This window comes from Pristiophorus japonicus, chromosome 8 (assembly GCF_044704955.1).
Source record: "Pristiophorus japonicus isolate sPriJap1 chromosome 8, sPriJap1.hap1, whole genome shotgun sequence".
NCBI lineage: Eukaryota > Metazoa > Chordata > Chondrichthyes > Pristiophoridae > Pristiophorus > Pristiophorus japonicus.
The window spans coordinates 101,279,968-101,305,799 of record NC_091984.1 but is presented as its reverse complement, the minus strand read 5'-3'; the positions used below and the strand labels follow the sequence as shown (position 1 = coordinate 101,305,799).

The 25,832-nt window shown below is 44.7% G+C and overlaps 1 protein-coding gene across 2 annotated transcripts in view; it reads right to left on the bottom strand.

Annotated features, from left to right (window-relative positions):
• LOC139268665 (P-selectin-like) overlaps positions 1-25,832 on the bottom strand; it is a 186,550-nt gene that overhangs the window by 40,478 nt on the left and 120,240 nt on the right. For both annotated transcript variants that reach the window (XM_070887195.1, XM_070887196.1), the window contains 3 exons: positions 19,062-19,169; positions 12,073-12,258; positions 8,241-8,426 (listed from right to left, as the gene is read on the bottom strand). In XM_070887195.1, the coding sequence (XP_070743296.1) occupies positions 8,241-8,426; positions 12,073-12,258; positions 19,062-19,169 (480 nt within the window). The remainder of the gene's footprint in view (positions 1-8,240; positions 8,427-12,072; positions 12,259-19,061; positions 19,170-25,832) is intronic.

Genomic DNA, 25,832 nt, shown 5'->3' with positions numbered 1-25,832 from the left:
CCAACCCGAGGTGTTCTAAATGCATTGAGTTGCTATTGTCAGCCGTATGTAGTCGGCAGCTTTCACCTTCTTACTCCTTCCTCCCCAGTGCCCCAGAAACAGGACAAAATGCGGTAAATTTAAACTTTCAGTAATGGTGCTAAATGAGCAATATCTGATTAGTTGCCTGTTGTCCAATTTTACTTTTCAGAGACTTATTAAGACATACTAATGGAGAGGAAAATCTGGTGGGGTGTTTAATGGGCAGTCAATCCAACACCTCCCATTTCTACCATTGCTGAAAGTTACAATTACTCCCCAATGTTGCAAAAACACGCTTTGTTATTCAGATAAATGCCTAAACTGAGAATGCAGTCTCCAACGGTTGAGACATCGAACTGAAAAGGAGGAGTGGACACAAGTCTCTAAGTTAATAGGCACGAGAGAGGACATAGAAACATAGAAACATAGAAAACAGGTGCAGGAGTAGGCCATTCGGCCCTTCGAGACTGCACCGCTATTCAATGAGTTCATGGCTGAACATGAAACTTCAGTACCTCATTCCTGCTTTCTCGCCGTACCCCTTGATCCCCCTAGTAGTAAGGACTACATCTAACTCCTTTTTGAATATATTTAGTGAATTGGCGTCAACAACTTTCTGTGGTAGAGAATTCCACAGGTTCACCACTCTCTGGGTGAAGAAGTTTCTCCTCATCTCAGTCCTAAATGGCTTACCCCTTATCCTTAGACTGTGACCCCTGGTTCTGGAACATTGGGAACATTCTTTCTGCATCTAACCTGTCTAAACCTGTCAGAATTTTAAACGTTTCTATGAGATCCTCTCTCATTCTTCTGACCTCCAGTGAATGCAAGCCCAGTTGATCCAATCTTTCTTGATATGTCAGTCCCACCATCCCGGGAATCAGTCTGGTGAACCTTCGCTGCACTCCCTCAATAGCAAGAATGTCCTTCCTCAAGTTAGGAGACCAAAACTGTACACAATACTCGAGGTGTGGCCTCACCAAGGCCCTGTACAACTGTAGTAACACCTCCCTGCCCCTGTACTCAAATCCCCTTGCTATGAAGGCCAACAAGCCATTTGCTTTCTTAACCGCCTGCTGCACCTGCATGCCAACCTTCAATGTCTGATGCACCATGACACCCAGGTCTCGTTGCACCTCCCCTTTTCCTAATCTGTCACCATTCAGATAATATTCTGTCTCTCTGCTTTTACCACCAAAGTGGATAACCTCACATTTATCCACATTATACTTCATCTGCCATGCATTTGCCCACTCACCTAACCTATCCAAGTCACTCTGCAGCCTCATAGCATCCTCCTCGCAGCTCACACTGCCACCCAACTTAATGTCATCCGCAAATTTGGAGATACTACATTTAATCCCCTCGTCTAAATCATTAATGTACAATGTAAACAGCTGGGGCCCCAGCACAGAACCTTGCGGTACCCCACTAGTCACTGCCTGCCATTCTGAAAAGTACCCATTTACTCCTACTCTTTGCTTCCTGTCTGCCAACCAGTTCTCAATCCACATCAGCATACTACCCCCAATCCCATGTGCTTTAACTTTGCACATTAATCTCTTGTGTGGGACCTTGTCGAAAGCCTTCTGAAAGTCCAAATACACCACATCAACTGGTTCTCCCTTGTCCACTCTACTGGAAACATCCTCAAAAAATTCCAGAAGATTTGTCAAGCATGATTTCCCTTTCACAAATCCATGCTGACTTGGACCTATCATGTCACCTCTTTCCAAATGCGCTGCTATGATATCCTTAATAATTGATTCCATCATTTTACCCACTACCGATGTCAGGCTGACCGGTCTATAATTCCCTGTTTTCTCTCTCCCTTCTTTTTTAAAAAGTGGGGTTACATTGGCTACCCTCCACTCCATAGGAACTGATCCAGAGTCAATGGAATGTTGGAAAATGACTGTCAATGCATCCGCTATTTCCAAGGCCACCTCCTTAAGTACTCTGGGATGCAGACCATCAGGCCCTGTGAATTTATCGGCATTAAATCTCATCAATTTCCCCAACACAATTTCCCGACTAATAAGGATTTCCCTCAGTTCCTCCTTCTTACGAGACCCTCTGACCCCTTTTACATCCGGAAGTTTGTTTGTGTCCTCCTTAGTGAATACCGCACCAAAGTACTTGTTCAATTGGTCTGCCATTTCTTTGTTCCCCGTTATGACTTATCCTGATTCTGACTGCAGGGGACCTACGTTTGCCTTTACTAACCTTTTTCTATTTACATATCTATAGAAGCTTTTGCAGTCCATTTTAATGTTCCCTGCAAGCTTCCTCTCGTACTCTATTTTCCCTGCCCTAATCAAACCCTTTGTCCTCCTCTGCTGAGTTCTAAATTTCTCCCAGTCCCCGGGTTCGCTGCTATTTCTGGCCAATTTGTATGCCACTTCCTTGGGCTTAATACTATCCCTGATTTCCCTTGATAGCCACGGTTGAGCCACCTTCACTTTTTTATTTTTACGCCAGACAGGGATGTACAATTGTTGTAGTTCATTTATGCGGGGTCTCTAAATGTCTGCCATTGCCCATCCACTGTCAACCCCTTAAATATCATTCACCAATCTATCCTAGCCAATTCACGTCTCATACCTTCAAAGTTACCCTTCTTTAAGTTCTGGACCATGGTCTCTGAATTAACTGTTTCATTCTCCATCCTAATGTAGAATTCCACCATATTATGGTCACTCTTCCCCAAGGGGCCTCGCACAATGAGATTGCTAATTAATCCTCTCTCATTACACAACACCCGGTCTAAGATGGCCTCCCCCCTAGTTGGTGCCTCGACATATTGGTCTAGAAAACCATCCCTTATGCACTCCAGGAAATCCTCCTCCATCGTATTGTTTCCAGTTTGGTTAGCCCAATCTATATGCATATTAAAGTCACCCATGATAACTGCTGCACCTTTATTGCATGCACGCCTAATTTCCTGTTTGATGCCCTCCCCAACATCACTACTACTGTTTGGAGGTCTGTACACAACTCCCACTAGCGCTTTCTGCCCCTTGGTATTCCGTAGCTCCACCCATACCGATTCCACATCATCCAAGCTAATGTCCCTCCTTACTATTGCATTAATTTTCTCTTTAACCAGCAACGCCACCCCGCCTCCTTTTCCTTTCTGTCTATCCTTCCTAAATGTTGAATGCCCTTGGATGTTGAGGATCTGCGGGTGAGCGAATGGAGCAGCCGGAGATAAAGCAGCCCGCGAACTCAGAGGGAGCGTGAGCGTCAGGGAGCGAGGTGAAAAAACCTAAAGTGACGTCAGCACAAGGGAAGGAGCTGATTGGTGAGTAGCTGATAATTGCTTTTTTTAAGCCTTGAGTTTATTTCTGTTAAGTTAGTTAATAGTCTATTAAATAGAGGCAAGGCAGGGCACCTCAGTCCCGTGGAATGCACATCTTGTGCCATGTGGAAACTCCAGGACGCTTCCTGTGTCCTGGACAATCACGCAAGCAGGAAGTGTTGTCAGTTAGAGAGGCTCAAGCTCCAGGAAAACCAGCACAGATTTGTTAACGGCAAATCGTGTTTAACTAATGAGTTTTTTGATGAGGTGACAGAGGGGTTGATGAGGGCAATGCGGTCTATAAAACACTGGTCCAACCTCAACTGGAGTATTGTGTCCAATCCTGGGCCCCACAATTTAGGAAGGATGTGAAGGTCTTAGAGAGGGTGCAGAAACGATTTACAAGAATGGTTCCAGGAATGAGGGACTTCAGTTACGTGGATAGAATGGAGAAGCTAGAATTGTTCTCCTTAAAACAGAGAATGTTGAGAGGAGATTTGATAGAGGTGTTCAAAAGCATGATGGGTCTAGACAGAGTAGATAGAGAGAAACTGTTTCCATTGGCGGATGGGTCGAGAACCAGAAATCACAGATTTAAGGTTCGCAGATTAGCAGAAGAACCAAAGGCAGCATGAGGAAAAGCTTTTTTACACAATGAGTGGTTAGGATCTGGAATGTTTTGCCTGAGAGGGTGGTGGAGGCAGATTCATTTGTAGTTTTCAAAATGGAATTTGCTAAGTATCTGAAGGAAAAAGATTTGTAGGGCTACGGGGAAAGGGCGGGGGAGTGCCGCTTGCTGAAGTGCTCTTGCAGAGAGCTGACATGGGCTCAATGGGCCAAATGGCTTCCTTCTGTGCTGTAATCATTCTATGATTCTACAAAGACTATGTGAGGATTGGAACTTTCAATCTTAGCTGATTCTACATTTGGGGAGGGTGCTATTACAGCTAGCCAGGTGAGGCTCATCTCCATTTTCAAAGGTCTGGAAGTCCCATTATATAACCCGCATTTGATTGGAATTTAACTGGTGGATATATGCTCATATCATTGTGAGGAATTATACTGGAATCTTCCTCAAATAATAGTTAAACATCTCCTACATAAAGTAACATTGCAGATTATATTCAATTGCCTGTCATTTAATGATGGATCTTATCAGCAGTGTAAATTTGTAATCTATAAGGAACTTTTTATTTGTGTGGAAAAAAAACTTTCTCAAAAAATTAGTTTGTTCCCCAAATAAGAGCAGATCTGCATTGCTTGTGCCATTTGCCATTATTTGATGGTATTATTTTGCTGGTGTCATAGAGCCTACTGATATACTCCGAATAGGAAATGTCTTAGCATGGATCGAGAATTGGCTGGCTAACAGAAAGCAGAGAGTCGGGATAAATGGGTCCTTTTCGGGTTGGAAATCGGTGTTTAGTGGTGTGCCACAGGGATCGGTGCTGGGACCACAACTGTTTACAATATACATAGATGACCTGGAAGAGGGGACAGAGTGTAGTGGAACAAAATTTGCAAATGACACAAAGATTAGTGGGAAAGCGGGTTGTGTAGAGGACACTGAGAGGCTGCAAAGAGATTGAGATAGGTTAAGCGAATGGGCTAAGGTTTGGCAGATGGAATACAATGTCAGAAAATGTGAGGTCATCCACCTTGGAAAAAAAAACAGTAAAAGGGAATATTATTTGAATGGGGAGAAATTACAACATGCTGCGGTGCAGAGGGACCTGGGAGTCCTTGTGCATGAATCCCAAAAAGTTAGTTTGCAGGTGCAGCAGGTAATCAGGAAGGCGAATGGAATGTTGGCCTTCATTGCGAGAGGGATGGAGTACAAAAGCAGGGAGGTCCTGCTGCAACTGGATAGGGTATTAGCGAGGCCGCACGTGGAGTACGGCGTGCAATTTAGGTCACCTTACTTAAGGAAGGATATACTAGCTTTGGAGGGGGTACAGAGACGATTCACTCGGCTGATTCCGGAGATGAGGGGGTTACCTTATGATGATAGATTGAGCAGACTGGGTCTTTACTCATTGGAGTTCAGAAGGATGAGGGGTGATCTTATAGAAACATTTAAAATAATGAAAGGGATAGACAAGATCGAGTCAGAGAGGTTGTTTCCACTGGTCGGGGAGACTCGAACTAGGGGGCACAGCCTCAAAATACGGGGGAGCCAATTTAAAACCGAGTTGAGAAGGAATAAGCTATGGGTTGTAATTTGCCCGCACTGTTGACATGTTGCAAAACTCACCCGACCCCATACGCTGACGCATCGCATGTGAGAACTAGCTTTTTACCTGGGTCAAAGAAAGTCAAAACACTTTTGGAACACAGAAGGTTGCGTGCCTTATTGAAGGCGCGTTCCTGGGCGTCCCCCCAAAAACAATCGCACCCCTTCCTGAGTAGCACATGGAGAGGCTCCAGCAGCGTGCTTAAGTTCTGCATAAAGTTCCCAAAGTAATTGAGTTGCCCGAGAAAGGCGCGCAGTTCTGAGACATTCCGGGGCCTGGGTGTCAGGCGAATTGCTTCTGTTTTGGACTCTGTTGGGCGGATTCCATCAGCGGCAATCCTTCTGCCCAAAAATTCAACCTCGGTTGCGAAAAACAGGCACTTGGATTTCTTGACTCGTAGGCCTACCCGATCCAACCGCTTTAGTACTTCCTCCAAATTACGGAGATGGGAGTCGGTGTCCCTGCCCGTGATAAGTATGTCGTCTTGAAATACAACCGTCCACGGGATGGACTTGAGCAGACTCTCCATGTTGCTCTGGAATATGGTAGCTGCCGACCTGATGCCGAATGGGCATCGATTGTACATGAAAAGGCCTTGATGTATATTGATGGTGGTGAGTAGCTTGGATTCCTCGGTCAATTCTTGTGTCATATACGCAGATGTGAGGTCTAATTTTGAGAAAAGTTTACCTCCAGCCAATATGGCAAATAAGTCCTCCGCTCTGGGCAGCGGGTAGTGGTCCTGTCGGGAGACTCTGTTTATGGTAGATTTGTAGTCCCCACAGATTCGTACGGATCCATCAGGCTTCACGACTGGGACGATGGGACTTGCCCAGTCGCTAAATTCCACAGGTGATATAATGCCTTCCCGCAGAAGCCTGTCTAGTTCGTGTTCAATCTTTTCCCTCGTCCCATAGGGTACAGCTCTGGCCTTGTGATGGACCGGTCTAGCATCCTGTGTGATGTAGATTTTGACTTTGGCCCCTTTGAAAGTGTCCACACCTGTTGAGCAGGAGGTCCGTTCCTCTAATGACATGGCATGGACATCATCCCATTTCCAGTTTAGTTTTGCCAGCCAGCTTCTCCCCAGCAGTGCTGGGGGGTCTCCAGGGACAATCCACAGGGGAAGTCGGTTCACTGTCCTTTTGTGTGTGACAGAGAGCATGGCGCTGCCGAGGACTGCTACGATTTCTTTGGTATAGGTCCTAAGTGTGGTGTCGACCCTTGTGAGTTTTGGTCTGTCTCTTTTATGCGGCCACAGTTGTTCAAATTGTTGAGCGCCCATGAGAGATTGACTCGCTCCCGTATCCAGTTCCATGTTGACAGATATCCCGTTGAGTAGGACCCTCATCATTATAGGAGGCGTCCTGTTGTAGGGGCAGCGGCCATTGATCATGTTGACCCGGGTACTGTCCCCACCATCTTCTGGTCCGCTTTCCGACCCATCCGATTCGTATACCAGCCGAGCTGCCGTTTTTTTGCACACGCGGGCCAAATGCCCTGTATATTCGCAATTTCTGCAAACAGCCTGCTGAAATCGACATCCCCTTGATGAGTGCCCACCCCCACACCTCCAGCACAGACCTGTTCCATTGTTCAAAGAGTTCCCAAAAAATGAGCTGCGTCTGGCTGATCTCTCTTGAGCTTCTCTCAGTTTGTAGTTGAATGCTCGCATTGTGGGTTGATGAGGTGTGAACGGCCGTTCCTGTGGCCCTTGATGGCTTTTGACTGCTGTCGCGAGCCTGTTCTCCCAGTTTTGTCTGTGTGTGGGGGTAGCAGCTTGATGGCTTCTGCCTGCTGTCGAGAGCCTGTTCTCCCGGTTTTGTATGTGTGTGGGGGTAGCAGCTTGTTTAGTGCTGTGAACTTCTTCTTCTGATATTTTGTTAGTTGTCGTACTTGCATTGTAAATCAACCTCGTTTCTTCTTCCCCTACCAAGAATGTCTGTGCAACCAGTGCTGCTGCCTCTAAGGTCAGGTTCTTGGTCTCTATGAGCTTTCGGAATATGCCTGCATGGCCTATTCCTTCAATGAAAAAGTCTCTCAGCATTTCTCTCCTCAGTTCATCGGAGAACTCACATAAACTAGCCAACCTCCGAAGTTCCGCCACGAAGTCGGGTATGCTCTAGCCCACACAGCATCTGTAGTTGTAGAACCTGTGTCTGGCCATGTGTAGGCTGCTCGCTGGCTTCAGGTGGTCTCTTACCAGTGTGTTCAATTCTTCAAACGACTTGCTTGCTGGTTTCTCGGGTGCCAACAGATCCTTTATTAAAGCGTATGTTTTCGAGCCACAGCTGGTCAAGAGATGGGCTCTTCTCTTGTCTGCCTTATCGTCGCCTAACCAGTCTTTGATTACAAAGCTTTACTGGAGCCTTTCTATAAAGTCCTCCCAATTGTCTCCCGCATTGTACTTTTCATCTGATCCGTTGTTCGCCATTCTGTGGATTCTGTAATCCCATAACCCGTCGCCACTGTAAAGTCCTGTCCCCTCAGTACAGATTCACACGAGGCATGTAGTATTTCACAGCACTGGAATGCTGCACTTGCCTGAGACCTGTCCTGATATACCTGTCTCTTGCAATTGCACCCCTGGTGGTAAGGTATGCTGGTGGTCATATCTTATTACAGTCATGCATAGCATGTTAGGATACAGTTATATATAATAATGTAAGATACATGACAGATACCTTCACAGGTGGGAACCTCTGCTGTCCATTGTCGAGATGCTTGGCACTGAAGATTGCCCAATCCATGCAGTACAAATCCCTCAGTACAGCCGAAGACACATGTTGAGTTGTAACTGAAGTTTCCAAAGGGGTTTCTGCAGTTCATGATACCTCGCTTCGGAGTCTTCAGGAATTTACATTGAAGAACTAAAACATGAATTCAAACATGTATAAAACCGATAAATGAAATCCACTGTACATCAAACATTTTTGAGAGATACTGCAATTATAATTGTTTGGACTTTAACTAATTTATATGAAGCCATCAGAAGCCAGTTCCACTGATGGCTTAGTGGATGAATGCATCATAGAATCATAGAAACATTTCGACACAGAAAGAGGCCATTCAGCCCGTCGTGTCCATGCTGGTTGAAAAAAAGCTAGCCGGCCTAATCCCACCTTCTAGTACTAGGTCCGTAGCCCTGTAGATTACGGCTCTTTAAGTGCATAGCGAAATACTTTTTAAATGTGATGACGGTTTCTGCCTCTACACCCTTTCAGGCAGTGAGTTCCAGACTCCCACCACCCTCTGGGTGAAAAAATGATTCCTTATCGCCCTTCTAATCCTTCTACCAACTACTTTAAATCTATGCCCCCTGGTTATTGACCCCTCTGCTAAGGGAAATAGTTCCTTCCTATCTGTCTAGGCCCCCTCATAATTTTATACACCTCAATTAAATTTCCCCTCAGCAACCTCTGTTCCAAGGAAAACAACCTGAGCCTATCCAATCTTTCCTCATAGCTATAAAGTTTTCCAGTCCTGGCAACATCCTTGTAAACCTCCTCTGCACCCTTTCTAGTGCAATCACATCCTTTCTGTAATGTGATGACCAGAACTGTGGACATATACTCCAAGGTCCCGCTGTTCCTCCACACCTTTCAGTATCCTCCCATTTATTGTGTATTCCCTTGCCTTGTTGCCCCTCCCCAAATGCTTTACCTCATACTTTTCCGGATTGAATTTCATTTGCCACTTTTCTGGCCAACTGACCAGTTCATCGATATCTTCCCGCAATCGAGAGCTTTCCTCCTCATTGTCTTTATCAAGCCCCCTACATTTAAGTCTAAATCATTAATTTATACTACAAAAAGTAAAGATCCAAGCACTGAGCCCTGTGGAACCACACTGGAAACAGCCTTCCAATCACAAAAGCACCCTTTAACTATGACCCTTTGCTTCCTGCCACTGAGCCAATTTTTAATCCAATTTGCCACTCTCCCTTGGGTCCCATGGGCTTTTGCTTTTTTGATCAGCCAACCATGTTGGACCTTGTCAAGAGCCTTGCTAAAATCCATATAAACTACATCAAACACACTGCCCTCATTGACCCTCCTTGTTATCATCTCAAAGAACTCAATCAAGTTAGTCAGTCACGAAATCCCCTTAACAAATCCATGCTGACTGTCCTTGATTACTCTGTCTTTCTAAATGAAGGTTTATACTGTCCGTCAGAATTGATTCCAGTGATTTGTCCGCCACCGAGGTTAAACTAACTGGCCTGTAATTGCTCAGTTTATCCCTACTCCCTTTTAAAACAATGGTACAATGTTAGCAGTTCTCCAATCCTCTGACATAACTCCTGTAGCCAGGGAGGATTGGAAAATGATGGTCAGAGCCTCCGCAATTTCCTCCCTTGTTTCTTTTAATAGCTTCAGATATATTTCATCTGATGCTGGTGATTTATCTACTTTCAAGGATGCTAAATCCCTTAATACTTTCTCTCTTACTATATTTATCCTGTCCAATATTTTACTTTCTTCCTCTTGAACTTCAACATCGGCATTGTCCCCCTCTTTTGTGAAGACAGCCACAAAGTATTAATTTAGTACCTTACGCACACCCTCCGCCTCCACACATAGATCACCATTTTGGTCCCTAATAGGTCCTACTCTTTCCTTAGTTATCTTTTAGCTCTTTATGTAATTGTAAAACATATTTGGGTTTTCTTTGATTCTACTTGCCAGTACTTTTTCATGCCCTCTTTTTACTTTCCTAATTTCCTTTTTAATTTCACCCCTGCACTTTCTATACTCTTCTAGGCTTCCTGCAGTATTGAGCTCACAATATATGATACAGGCTTCCCTTTTTTGCCTTATCTTACCCTGTATGCACCTTGTCATCCAGGAGGTTCTAAATTTGGCCATTCTACCCTTTTTCTTTCTGGGAACATGCTTACCCTGAACACCATATACCTCCCTCTTGAATGCCTCCCACTGATGTACCTTCAAATAACTGTTTCCAGTCCACTTTTTCTAAATCACTTCTCAGCCCAGTAAAATTGGCCTTCCCCCAATTTAGAACCCTTACTCCTGTTTTTTTCTTTATCCTTATCCATAATTATGCTAAAATTAACTGAATTATGATCACAGCCACAAAAATGCTCTCCCACTGATACTCCTTCCACTGCCCAGCTTCATTTCCTAACACTAAAATCAGAACTGCTCCCTCTTGTTGGGCTTGCTACGTATTGGCTAAAAAAGTTCTCCAGAAAGCAATTTAGGAATTCTGTGTCCTCTGTACCTTTTACACTGATAGTATCCCAGTTAATATTAGGGCAATTTAAATCCTCCACTATTACTGCCCTATTGTTTTTGCACTTGTCAGAAATTTGTCTACACATTTGCTCTTCTATCTCCCTCAGACTGTTTGGGAGTCTATAGTACACTCCCAGCCGTGTGGTCACCCCTTTTTTGTTCTTTAGCTTTTTGTTCTTTGTCTGTAAAGTGCTTTGAGACGTCCGGTGGTCTTGAATGGTGCTATATAAATGAAAGTCTTTTTTTCCTTCTTTCTTTCTTTCTTTCTTTCTTTCTTTCTTTCTTTCTTTCTTTCTTTCTTTCTTTCTTTCTTTCTTTCTTTCTTTCTTTCTTTCTTTTTTCTTTCTTTCTTTCTTTCTTTTTCTTTCTTTCTTTTAACATATATAGCCTCATTTGATGATCCTTCTAACATATCATCCCTCCTCACAGCTGTAATTTCACTCTGTGGTGTGGTTCAGAGCTGGACAGACGATAAGGATATCAGATTGAATTCCTATTCTGTTAGTTGATCTCAGCCAGAGCACCATTTGAACCATTACAATTGGTGTCAGCATCTCTGGACTAGATAGGGGAATAGAATCAGCCAGGATTGCCATTCTTGTTTAATATTCAGTGAGACCTGTTGGGAAGAGCATCTGTGGGGATATCAGGAGAGAATAGGGTCAGATTTAGTCATTATTGACTGTCCAGACTCATACATGAACAATAGAGGTTAAGATGAGATATCAAAAGACTGTCATCACCATAGAACCATATCCTAGCAAGAGACAGGGAGAAACCTGTAGGAAGAGCCATTAGGACACACGACTCTAGGCTGGTTAACAACAGTTGATCAGCAGGACTGACCTGTCACATAATTGCTATGACCAAAGGTCTGTTTAAACATTTGAATGATTCATTGCTCCATTATAATAGCTTAACATTTTAAAACATGTCTGTGGAGAGAACATGTGCTCCTCCTGCTGCAGCTGCATCTGGCCCTTGTCCCCATTCAAGTCCTAAAGCTTGTACTGTACTGCAATCTAGTGTATTTGAAAGTGTACAATTAATGTATTGATGCGGTTAAGAAATGTCTTTTGAATAGTGATTCTGGTGTCAGTTTCATGAATAGTCCCTAATGGTAAGTGTAGAGAACTGATTAGCAATACTTTGAGGAATGGAATTTCATTTTTAAACTTCTTAATAGAGGCCAATTGCCATTTTAAGAAGAACTGATAAACATAACTGTTGCTGCTAACCATTCAGTTATTGACTATACCTTTGCAGATGGGTGTCTTTTCTGTCCATTGCCCAGAAGCTTCACACTGGAGTCTGTCTGACCCCTGTAAGGTAAATCCATCCTTACAGACAAAATCGCATGTTGAGCTATAACTAAAAGGTCTAAAGGGGTCAGAACAGTTCATTAGGAGGCTGTGAGGAATCTTCAGTTCACCGCAATTCACAGCTGTAATAACAAGTTTTCAGGGGTTAATACATATTGTGTAAGTAAGTCAAATATTTCCCTTAAGTTATGGTATAGAATGTTCTATCAGGCTGCATTGGTCCAGCCTTGAAAACAAGGATAATGTTTTTAAAGTCAATGTGCTGGGATACAGGGAAACCATATAGGTCAGTGATTAACTGGGATTATGCGTGAGCAGATAATAGTGCAGGATAGGATATGAATGGCAGAATCTTGGAGCTGTGGAGGATGGAGAATGGTAGGCCAGCAAGGAAGACATTTGAGAAATTGAGTCTAGAGCTGACAAAAGGGTTTCACTTGTGGTGGAGCCGAAGGAAGGGCAGAGATGGTTAAAGTCAATGTGCTGGGATACAGGGAATGATAGTAATTGGTGTTGAAGATGGATAGCATGTGGGGTTTGAAGCTAGCTCCGAGTTCAACAGGACGCCAAGGTTTCCCACAGTCTGTTTCAACTTGGCTAAGTAGCCAGGGTGTGAGGTGGAATCGGTGGCAAGATACCAGTTTACGGCAGAGTTCAAGATTCAAGAATTATGGCTTCAGTCTTCCTGATTTTCAGTTGAATTTTTTTTAGCTCATTGTCAGGCAGCCTGAAACAGAGGTCATGAGGTTAAGGGAAGCGGTGGAGAGATAGAACTCAGTGACATCAACAATAACAACAACTACTAATCATATAGCACCTTTATCATAATAAAACGTCCCAAGGTGCTTCACAGGAGCATTATCAAACAGAATTTGATACTGAGCCTCATAAGGAGATGTTAGGGCAGATGACCAAAAGCTTGGTCAAATAGGTAGGTTTTAAGGAGAGTCTTAAAGAAAGAAAGAGAGGTAGAACGGTGGAGAGGTTTAGGGAGGGAATTACAGAGCTCAGGGCCTTGGCAGCTGAAGGCACGGCTACCAAATGTGGAGCGATTAAAATCGGGGTGCTTAAGAGGCCAGAATTGGAGGAGCGCAGATATTTTGGAGAGTTATAAGGCTGGAGGAGATTACAGAGATAGGGATGGGGCAAGGCCATAGAGGGATTTCAAAACAAGGATGAGAATTTTAAAATCGAGCTTTTACTTACCTGGGAGCCAATGTAGGTCAGCAACACAGGGTTAATGGGTGAATGGCACTCGGTGCGAGTTAGGATGTTCTGGATGACCTCAAGTTTACGGAGGGCACAACATGGGAGGTCGGCCAGGAGTACGTTGGAATAGTCAAATATTGAGGTTTCAAAAGCATGGATGAAGGTTTCTGCAGCAGTTGAGATGAAACAGGAGCGGAGTTGGGCGATGTTATGGAGGTGGAAATAGGTGGACTTAGTAACGGCACGGATATGTGGCGGGAAGCTCATCTCATACATAAGAACATAAGAACATAAGAAATAGGAGCAGGAGTAGGCCATCTGTCCCCGATAAGATCATGGTTGATCTGATCTTGCTCTCAACTCCACTTTCCTGCCCTCTCCCCATAACCCTTGACTCCCTTATCGTTCAGAAATCTGTCTATTTCTACCTTAAATATATTCAAAGACCCAGCCTCCACAGCTTTCTGGGGTAGAGAATTCCAAAGATTCACGACTCTCTGAGAGGAGAAATTCTTCCTAATTTCCGCTTTAAATGGGCGACCCCTTATTCTGAGACTATGCCCCCTAGCTTTAGATTCAACCTCGAGGCGAAACATCCTCTCTGCATCTACCCTGTCAAGCCCCCTCAGAATCTTATGCATTTCAATAAGATCATCTCTCAGTTTTCTAAACTCTAACGAGTATCGGCTCAACCTGTTCAACCTTTCTTCATATGACAATCCTTTCATCTCAGGAATCAACCTCAGCCTCCAATGCAAGTATATCCCTCCTTAAATAAGGTGACCAAAACTGTACGCAGTATTGCAATAAAGGCCAACATTCCATTTGCCTTCCTAAACACTTGCTGTACCTGCATACTAACATTTTGTGTTTCATGTACAAGGACCGCCAGATCCCTCTGTACCGCAGCATTTTGTAATCTCTCCCCATTTAAATTATAATTTGCTTTTTTATTTTTCTTAATAAAGTGAATAATCTCACATTTTCTCACATTATACTCCATCTGCCAAATTTTTTCCCACTCACTTAGCCTATCTATATCTCTTTGCAGATTCTTTGCATTGTCCTCACAACTTGCTTTTCCACCTAACTTTGTATCATCAGCAAATTTAGTTACATTACACTCGATCCCTTCATCCAAGTCAATAATATAGATTGTAAATAGTTGAGGCCCCAGCACTGATCCCTGTGGCACCCCACTAGTTACAGTTTGCCAACCTGAAAATGACCCATTTATCCCGACTCTCCGTTTCCTGTGAGTTAGCCAATCCTCTATCCATGCTAATATATTACCCCCAACCCCGTGAACTTTTATCTTGTGCAGTAACCTTTTATGTGGCACCTTATCAAATGATTTCTGGAAATCCCAATACATCACATCTACTGGTACCTCTTTATGCACCCTGCTCGTTCCATCCTCAAAGAACTCCAGCAAATTTGTCACGCGTGATTTCCCTTTCATAAAACCATGCTGACTCTGCTTGACTGCATTTTGATTTTCTAAATGTCCTGCTACTACTTCCTTAATAATTGACTCCAGCATTTTCCCAATGACAGATGTTAGGCTAACAGGTCTATAGTATCCTGATTTCTGTCTCCCTTCTTTCTTAAATAGGGGCATTACATTTGCGGTTTTACAATCCGTTGGGACCTCTCCCTAATCCAGGGAATTGTGGTAGATTACAATTGATGCATCCACTATCTCTGCAGCCACTTCTTTTAAGACGTTAGGATGAGGCCATCAGGTCGAGGGGACTTGTCCACATTTAGTCCCATTTGTTTGCCTCATACTTTTTCTCTTGTGATAGTGATTATTTTAAGTTCTCCTCCCCTTATAGGCCCTTGATTATCAATTATTGGGATTCTTTTAGCGTCTTCTACTTGTTCAAAGTCTCTGGCATTTCCCTGTTTCCCATTATTAATTCCCCAGTCTCGTCCTCTAAGGGACCAATGTTTACTTTAGCTACACTCTTCCTTTTTATATACCTGTAGAAGCTCTTACTGTCTGTTTTTATATTTCTTGCTAGTTTACTCTCATAAGGTATCTTCTCTCTTTTTCATTTTTTTAGTCGTCCTTTGCTGGTTTCTAAACATTTCCTAATCCTCTGGCCTTCCACCATTCTTCACAACATTGTATGCCTTTGTTTTTAATTTGATATCATTTTACTTCCGTAGTTAGCCACGGAGGGTTCATCCTTCTCTTAGTGTCTCTCTTTCTTACTGGAATATATCTTTCTGAGATTTCTGAACTATCTCCTTAAATGTTGGCCACTGCTTTTCTACCGTCTTACCCTTTAATCTATTTTCCCAATCAACTTTAGTCAACTCTGCCTTCATACCTTTGTAATTGCCTTTATTTAAGTTCAGGACACTGGTTTGAGACCTAGCTTCCTCACCGTCAAACTGAATTTGAAATTCTACCATGCTATGATCACTCTTCCCAAGAGGATCCTTTACTATGAGATCATTAATTAACACAGACTCATTAAACATTACCAAATCTAAAATAGTCTGCTCCCTGGTTGGTTCCACAATGTATTGTTCCAATAAACTATCCCACATACACTCTATGAACTCTTCCTCAAGACTACCTTTGCCAATTTGATTTGGTCAATCAATATGAAGATTAAAATTGCCCATGATTATTTCCAATCATTTCTTACAAGCCTCCATTATTTCTTGACTTATACTCCGTCCTACAGTGTGGCTACTGTATCTTAAGGTCACATGCAACATCAAGGTTGCAAACAGTCTGGATAGCCTCAGACAGTTGCCAGGGAGAGTGATGGCGTTGGTGGCTAGGGAACGGAATTTGTGGCCGAGACTGAAAACAATGGCTTCAGTCTTCCCAATATTTAACTGGAAGAAATTTCTTCTCATTCAGTATTGGATATCAAACAAGCAGTCTGACAATCCTCGAGCCCTCTCACTCTGTGCCTCCCTGGACATAGGGAAGCTGGTCAAGTCCCTCCTGCTTGCGTATAGGGCTTCAGTGACCTGTCTAATGTAGCAATGTGTGGCATGCTGAGAAAGTCCGCAAAAGTCTCCAGCTGTGGCCTGAAAAGAACCCGAGGCATAGAACGACAGTGCGGTGGTGACTTTCACATCATGGACAGTGCAGTAGTGATGGTGCTGGCAGGCTGCAGATCTGCCCTTATCAGCTGGCATACCTCAGTGATAATCTCTTTGTGGAAGCGCAGTCTCTGAAGGCAGGTGGTGTCGGGCAAGTCGAGGTAAGAATGATTCTCCTTGTACTTGCGGTGGGGGGTGTAACATCTGGTCCTCCTCATCAGTCTTTCACATCTTACATTGGGCACATAATGCAGTGGCGATGTCGAGTCATATACATTTAATTGGTCACCAAGAGAGGGTGAGAAAGGACAGGCCCCGTTGCAGTAGCTGTCTGTTTTCCACCGATTGGTCACAAACAAGGAATGTCCCGATGAAGACACCTATTCAATTTCAATCGGTCACAGTATGGTCAAGATGTTTGTAGAGATGGTCACATCAACTCCAACGACCTCCAGAGTGCATCCAAACTCCCCCGAGGTTGAAGCACGGCAGCCTTTTAAAGGATGCGATATGTGATGTAGAACATGGCGTCCATAACGTTGTGATTAGTTCTGGTTAGTTCCACTTTTTCTGGGCGTTTTTTTGGGGTGAGCGATATTGTGGGCGATATGCGTGCGAGGTGGTGAAATTGACGCTGGGCGATCTCATGGCCGCTAGTTTTGATAAATATGCTCTTTATGACAAAAAAAGTGAGCGGGCGGTATTATTGAATGTCGGCGTTAAATCAGTGCGGAAATTAACGCTGAGGGATATTATGGGCGTTGATTCACCTATTCTGATGATTTCACCCAAAAAAAGTGGGCGGGCAGTAATATTTTTTCCCGGCGTTAAGCACATGGGGAAAGTAACACTCAGCGATAAGTTTCCTAATAATGCCCGTCAGTTTCCATTTTGTGTCAAAATGAGCGATATATGGGCGTTATACATCATTTCAGCGGTAAAATGGGCGTTAAGCATGCAAATAAAGTGGAGGTTCTAGCCACTTGGGATTATACTATATGCTTGCGGCACAGGAGCACGTGGAGGCCCCAACCTGCTTGAGAACATCAGCGGCAGGTCGCAGCCATAAAAGGAGCGGCGAGCAGCCCGGGAGCAGCATGGAGGCATACTACTTCAGGGAGCTGTGCGAGCTGGCGCAGGCAGGTGACGGCAGCGAAGAGTGATGTCATAAAGGTCCAGGTTGGTGATTGGAGCGTGGGCAGATACAGCAGGAGCAGCGAGATCGGGGCGAGAGACTGTAGAGGGATGTGATTGGGGCCCAGGGGCAGCACGGGCCAGCCCACACTGCGATATGTGTGCGCACTAGGTCCGTGCAGCAGAGCTGGTCTCCAGTTGTCTTGGGTAATCCTTGCCACTGGACCAAGACCTAGCTCTGTCAAGCCCGTGTGGTGGCTGGTGTGCAACGGCCACCACACATTAAAAAAATCCACGCACAGGCATCTTCCACCCTTAAGGATGTAGTTCAGGTCCTTCTTTCGAAACACCTGTGAACTTATCCTTTATTGGCGTAGAAGCAAGTCATCCTCGTTTCGCAGGACCGCCTATGATGACATAATAATATAATATATTATAGAATCCTCAAATTCTTGCCTCTTGAACATCCCTCATTAAAACTGCTCAACCATCGGTGGACATGCTTTCAGCTGCCTGAGCCCTAAGCTCTGAAACTCCCTCCCTAAACCTCTGCGCCTCTCAACCTCTCCTTCCTTCTTTAAGACGCTCGTTAAAACTTACATCTTTAAACAAGCTTTTGATCATCTGCCTTAATTTCTTCCGTGGTTCGATGTCAAATTTATCTGTTTGTCTGTAACATTGTTGTGAAGCGTCTTGGGACGTTTTACTACGTTAAAGGCGCTATATAAATAAAAGTTATTTTTATTATATGTAATCCAAAATCTGTGTCATGGCTAGTGCACTGTATAGGTGCGGAGTCATGTGTAGTGCACTCTATAGTTGCGGAGTCATGTGTAGTGCACTGTATAGATACAGAGCACCTCTGCTGCAACCTGACCTGCTTACTATTGTTTTTTTTGATCCTCCTGTTCTTCAGCCAAAAAGCTAGAATAGAAGAATTCCCAATGGAAAGCCCATTGTGGCATTATGAGTGCACCACAGCAGTAAGGCTCTTCATTGTACTTCATGGGCTGTAAAGTGCTTTTGGGCTTACTGAGATTGTGAAAGCCACTCTATAAATGCAAGTTTTTTTTCTTCAGCCGCAGCTGGGACAAAACAAAGCTGCGGCCAGGGCCTGACAATGTGGCGATCCTATTACTGGTCTCTTTCAACTGATGGAGCTCAGATCTTGCAGCCCAAAATCCCCAGTTTATAAGGGTGGGTAAAAGAAATTGCATTGAAATGGTGGAAATCATGCTAAAACATACAAATAACTTTAGCACATCAGTATGTGCTTATTTACTGCATCTGTCCACAATCTGGTGTAGGTTTCCGACACAAACTAAAATCCAAATCATTTCATAGCGCTCCACATACAAGCCCAGCTGGTACTCAAGGCTGTTTTTTAATTTCTGTTTCTGTTTGTACTTCTATATTTGCACATTCTGTTCGTAACCTGTGTGGTTTTGGTACATTTTTTAAAACTTGTTTATTTCTGCTTTCAAGCATAACAGTTGTATTAAGGGCTCACCATTTTCACACCGTTCTCCATAGAAACTTTCATTGCACTCACACTTATAATAACCAATAGTTTCCACGCATTCTCCATGACCACTGCAAGAATCAGGACTGCATGAAGCTGTCAAAAGATAACGTAGACATTTTTAAAATATTTACTGTATGCAATAAAACATTATTAAATGCTAATCAAAACTTGTGCTCAGTTTATCACAAGGCAATTACAGATAAGGAAGTCTATTTGGTTCATCCTGAGACATCCATACAGAATGGCCCTAAAGCCTCCACATTGCAGCATTAAATTGGATCATAAATGATTCCAGGGGTTTTCATCAATATTTACCAGGGAGACAGATCAGGTGGACATGACATCGGAAGGTGAGATTAGAAATGATATAACCACATTTAAAATAAAAAAGGAGAAATATTAAATAAACTAATCAAACTCAAAGAGGATAAAACCCTTGGTCCGGATGGATTACATCCGTGCATTTTAAAAGAATCGAGGGAAGAGAAAGCAGAGGCACTATTACACATATTTAATCATTTGTTAGAAAAAGGTATAGTGCCAGAGGACTGGCTGATAGCTAACATAATACCTGTATTTAAGAAGGGAGATAGAACATGTCCAAGGAAATATAGATCAGTCAGCTTAACATCAGTGATAGGAAAAATAATGGAATCCCTACTAAAGGAAATAATAGAACATCTAGAAGCTGAAAATATAATAATGAATATTTCGCATGGATTTCAAACAGGGAAGTCTTGCTTGACCAACCTCATTGAATTCTTTGAAGAGATATCAGAGAGAGTATCATAGAAATCAGAAATTCACAGCACGGAAGAAGGCCATTTCGGCCCATCGTGTCTGCACCAGCCGATCAAGAGCTATCCAGCCTAATCCCACTTTCTAGCTTTTGGTCCGTAGCCCTGTAGGTTACAGCACTTTAAGTGCACATCCAAGTATTTTTTAAATGTGAGGGTTTCTGTCTCTACCACCCTTCAGGCAGTGAGTTCCAGACCACCACCACCCTCTGGGTAAAGACATTTCCCCTCATATCTCCTCTAAACCTCCCCCCAATTACTTTAAATCTATGCTTCCTGGTTGTTGACCCCTCTGCAAAGGGAAACAGGTCCTTCCTAACTACTTATCCAGGCCCTTCATAATTCTATATACCACAATCAGGTCTTCCCTCAGCCTCCTCTGTTCCAAAGAAAACAGACCCAGCATCTCCAATTTTTCCTCATAGCCAAAATTCTCCAGTCCAGGCAACATTTTTGTAAATCTTCTCTGCACACTTTCCAGTGCAATCACATCTTTCCTGTAATGTGGTGACCAGAACTGCACACAGTACTCCAGCTGCGGCCTAACCAATGTTTTATACAGTTCAAGCATAATCTCCTTGCTCTTGTATTCCATGCCTCGACTAATAAAGACAAGTATTCCATATGCCTTCTTAACCACCTTTATCTACCTGGCCTGCTACCGTCAGGGATCTGTGGACGCACTCCAAGGTTACTTTTTTCCTCTACACTTTTCAATGTCATACCATTTAATGTATATTCCCTTGCCAGATCTCCCCAAATGCATTACCTCACACTTATCTGGATTGAATTCCAGTTGCCACTGTTCTGCCCACCTGACGAATACATTGATATCTTCCTGCAGTCCGCAGCTTTCTTCTTCATTATCAGCCGTGTCATGTATTCAACCAGCATTGTAACCGATGTATAAACTGACCTAAGTTGTACACCGTGAGAACACTGACCACTAGGTGGGAGACACTCCTAACCTGGACCTTCAGGTATAAAAGGGGAAGCTCCACCCACCTTCATCACTTGAGTGCTAAGGAATAAAGGACAGGTCACAGACTGACCTTCTCTCAAGCATGGGCCTCATGTGCATTTATACTGTGTAGTAAGGACGTATCAATGGCGACAAGAAACTGGGATTTAAACCACGCGAGCATGGCCACTAGCAGAACAGACGAGAGGTACTGTGTTAAGGAATGGTTGGGACAGAGATTCAACATTGTTACAGCAGCACACAGCTCTCCAGGCAGACAAGGGCAGTCAGCATGCCCCAACATGTAGTCGAACCCAGAGGGGGAGTTCGACAGAGACAATGGCAAGCTGAACAGCGATTCACGCCATTGCAAGGGACAATGCGGCCAGTAATGGGGCCATCAACACCTGTTAATGGTGCACTCAAGGACAGGGGCAGTCAGGGACGATCGACTGGCAAGGGACCTTTTGTTTCAAACCGCAACTCATGCTGGAGGCGTGGAGGCATACATTCAGCCGGAGTTTGCAGAGATGAGCAAAATACCTGCAGAAATTGCAGAAATGGACACTGGGAGAAATCGCTGGAAGCTGAAGTTCAGAGAGTTCATGTGGAGCACGTATATAGTTCATACACCAGGACGCCACCAATAATGATGAAAGTGCTCCTCAATGGCATCCCAGTATCAATGGAGTTAGACACGGGTGCCAGCCAGTCCCTGATGGGTATCAAACAGTTCGAAAAGTTGTGGGCATCCAAGGCCAGGAGGCCAAAATTATCGCCGATTGATGCACAGCTACGGACTTACACAAAGCAGATCATTCCGGTGCTAGGCAGCGCCATGATAGTCGTGACCCACAAAGATTCGGAGAACAGGTTGCCACTCTGGATTGTCCCAGGGGACGGTCCCGCACTACTGGGGAGGAGTTGCCTTGCTGTCATGAACTGGAAATGGGGCGATGTCAATGCAATTTCCTCTGTGGAGCGAGTATCATGCTCACAGGTCCTGGACAAATTTGACTCATTATTTCAACCCGGCATTGGCACTTTCATGGGGGCCAAGGTAGTGATTCACATAAACCCGAACGCCAGACCAGTACACCACAAGGCCAGAGCGGTGCCGTACGTGATGCGGGAAAAGATAGAAGGCGAATTGGACCGCCTGTTGAGGGAAGGCATCATCTCGCCAGTCGAATTCAGTGACTGGGCGAGCCCGATTGTGCCGGTGCTCAAGGCGGATGGGTCGGTCAGGATATGTGGTGATTACAAGGCCACCATCAGTCGGGTGTCACTCCAAGACCAGTACCCGCTACCGAGAGCGGAGGACCTCTTTGTGACGCTATCCGGTGGCAAACTTTTTTCAAAATTGGACCTGACCTCAGCTTACATGACCCAGGAGCTGGCGAGTGAGTCGAAGAAGCTGACCACCATCACGACACACAAGGGGTTGTTTGAGTACAACAGATGTCCGTTCGGGATTCGCTCGGCCGCCGCGATCTTCCAACGAAATATGGAAAGCCTCTTCAAGTCGATTCCAGGGACGGTGGTTTTTCAGGACGACATCCTCATTACGGGTTACAATACTGAAGAACACCTCCACAACCTGGAGGAGGTGCTACGCAGACTGGACCGGGTAGGTCTGCGACTGAAATAGGCGAAGTGCGTCTTCCTAGCTCCAGAGGTAGAATTCCTGGGGATGAGGGTAGCAGCAGATGGGATCAGCCCTACTGCATCCAAGACAGAAGCGATCCAGAGAGCACCCAGACCCCATAACACGACGGAGCTGCGTTCGTTCCTGGGGCTCCTGAACTATTTTGGTAACTTTCTTCCCAAATTGAGCACGCTGTTAGAGCCGCTACACGTGCTCCTACGCAAAGGTCGCGAATGGGTCTGGGGGGACAGCCAGGAAAGGACTTTTGATAGAGCACGCAATTTGTTATGCGCCAACAAACTGTTAACATTATATGACCTGTGTAAGAAACTTGTTTTTACATGCGATACGTTGTCCTATGGGGTCGGGTGTGTGTTGCAGCATGTGAATGCCAATGGTCAGTTACAGCCGGTAGCTTATGCATCCAGAAGTCTGTCCCAGGCAGAAAGGGGCTACGGGATGGTAGAAAAGGCAGTGCTAACATGTGGATATGCAATTAAAAAAAATGCACCAGTACCTGTTTGGCAGGAAATTTGAGCTGGAGACAGATCACAAACCCCTAACGTCCCTTTTGGCCGACAACAAGGCCATAAATGCAAACGCATCGACCCGCATACAGAGGTGGGCACTCACATTAGCTGCCTATGACTACACAATTCGGCACAGACCGGGCACTGAAAACTGCGCCGATGCACTCAGCAGGCTCCCACTAGCCACCACTGAGGGGACTACCGAGCATGGTGCTGAGATGGTCAAGGCTGTTGAAGCTTTCGGAAGCAAAGGCTCACCGGTGACAGCCCGTCAGATTAAAGTCTGGACAAATAGAGACCCGCTATTGTCTCTAGTCAAGAAATGTGTCCTGAATGGGGACTGGGCAGCCACGTACAGGGCATGCCCTAAGAAATTTAAACCATTTCACAGGCGCAAGGATGAACTCTCGATTCAGGCCGATTTCCTACTGTGGGGAAACCCCGTAGTCATGCCCCAGATGGGCAGAGAGGTGTTCATCAGAGAACTCCACAATGGGCACCCGGGCATTGTCACGATGAAGGCAATTGCCAGGTCACACGTTTGGTGGCCAGGGATAGACGCAGATCTGGAACTTTGTGTTCGCAGGTGCAACACATGTGCCCAGCTGGGCCATGCGCCCAGGGAAGCCCCCCTTAGCCCCTGGCCATGGCCCGCCAAGCCTTGGTCACGCATCCATGTGGACTACGCAGGTCCTTTCATGGGGAAAATGTTTTTGGTTGTAGTAGACGCCTACTCCAAATGGATCGAGTGTGACATTTTAAATTCAAGCACATCCTCTGCCACGGTAGAAAGTCTACGGGCAATGTTCGGCGCCCACGGTCTACCGGACAACTTGGTCAGCGACAATGGCCCGTGCTTCACAAGCACTGAATTCCAGGACTTCATGGCAGGCAATGGAATTAACCATGTCAGAACGGCACCGTTCAAGCCGGCCTCAAACGGCCAGGCAGAACGAGCAGTGCAGATAATCAAACAGGGGATGCTCAGATTCCAAGGGGGTTCCCTACAAACCTGCTTATTACGCCTCCTGTTGGCCTATAGATCCCGAGCACACTCGCTCACAGGGGTTCCACCCGCAGAGCTACTAATGAAAATGACGCTCAAAACCCAGTTATCCCTTATACACCCCACCATGAAAGAAATTGTCGAGAGCAGGCGCCAGTCACAATATCACTACCATGACAGGAATGCGAGGGCGCGATGTATTGATGTAAATGATCCTGTTTTTGTCCTCAACTACGCTGCAGGGCCCAAGTGGCTCGCAGGCACTGTGGTTGCCAAAGAGGGAAATAGGATTCTGGTAGTCAAACTTACCAATGGACAAATCTGCCGCAAACATGTGGATCAAACAAAAAGGAGGTTCAGCAACCCCATAGAAGAAGCAGAGGAAGAACACGATATAGTGTTCACTCCACCACAGGTGACCGAACACCGGAACCAAAGGGAGGAGAGCCCAGTCACTGTGGGCAGTCCGGACAGGCCTGAGGCACTGCAAACAGCACACACTCAGGCCAGCGCCCAACAACTGGAGCCCCAACTCAGGCGCTCTACAAGGGAGCGTAAACCACCAGAGAGACTCAACCTGTGATCCCAATAAGACTTTGGGGGGGGAGGTGATGTCATGTATTCAACCAGCATTGTAACCTATGTATAAACTGACCTAAGTTGTACACCGTGAGAACACTGACCACTAGGTGGGAGACACTCCTAACCTGGACCTTCAGGTATAAAAGGGGAAGCTCCACCCACCTTCTTCACTTGAGTGCTAAGGAATAAAGGACAGGTCACAGACTGACCTTCTCTCAAGCATGGGCCTCGTGTGTATTTATACTGTGTAGTAAGGACTTATCAAGTCGTACAGCTGCTTTTAGTATCATCTGTAAACTTCTCAATCATACCCCCAACATTCAGGTCTAAGTCATTGATACATATCAGAAAAAGTGCAAGGGACCCAGCACTGAGCCCTGCAGAATCCCACTGGAAACAGCCTTCCAGTCACAAAAACACCCATCAGCCATTACCCTTTGCTTCCTGCCTCTGAGCCAATTTTGGATCCAACTTGCCACTTTGCCCTGGATCCCATGGGCTTTTACTTTCGTGACCAGTCTGTCATGTGGGACCTTATCAAAAGCTTTGCACTACATCATACGCACAACTCTCATCGACCCTCCTCGAAAAATTCAATCAAGTTAGTCAGACATAACCTTCCCTTAACAAATCCATGCTGACTGTCCTTGATTAATCCATGTCTTTCCAAATGAAGATTTATCCTGTCCCTCAGGATTTTTTCCAATAATTTCCCCACCATTTTTTAAGAAAAATAAGGTCATATATTACTTGGAAAATAAGAATCTAATTGGAGTAGAAGAGCAAAGGTATCTCGGAGTACAAATACACAAATCACTAAAAGATGCAGGTTAATAAGGCCATAAAAAAGCAAACCAAGCACTGGGGTTTATTTCTAGAGGGATAGAATTGAAAAGTAGAGAAGTTATGCTAAACTTTTATCGAACCTGGGTTAGAGTACACTTGAAGGACTCTGTACAATTCTGGTCACCGTATTATAAAAAGGATATAGAAGCAAAGGAGAATGTGCAAAAAAGATTTATGAGGATGATACCAGAAATGTGAGATTATACCTATCAGCAAAGGATGAACAGGCTGAATCCCTTGGGGCCGAAATACAGGGTCCAAATAAGGCCCGTTTTGGTTGAATGGCTGCCGTAAGCTAAATTAGGCAGGTTTTTTTTTCAGGTAGTCCCCATTTCCACTCCGCCATTGCCAAGTGGCCGTAAGTGCATCATCAATGTGCGCACTGC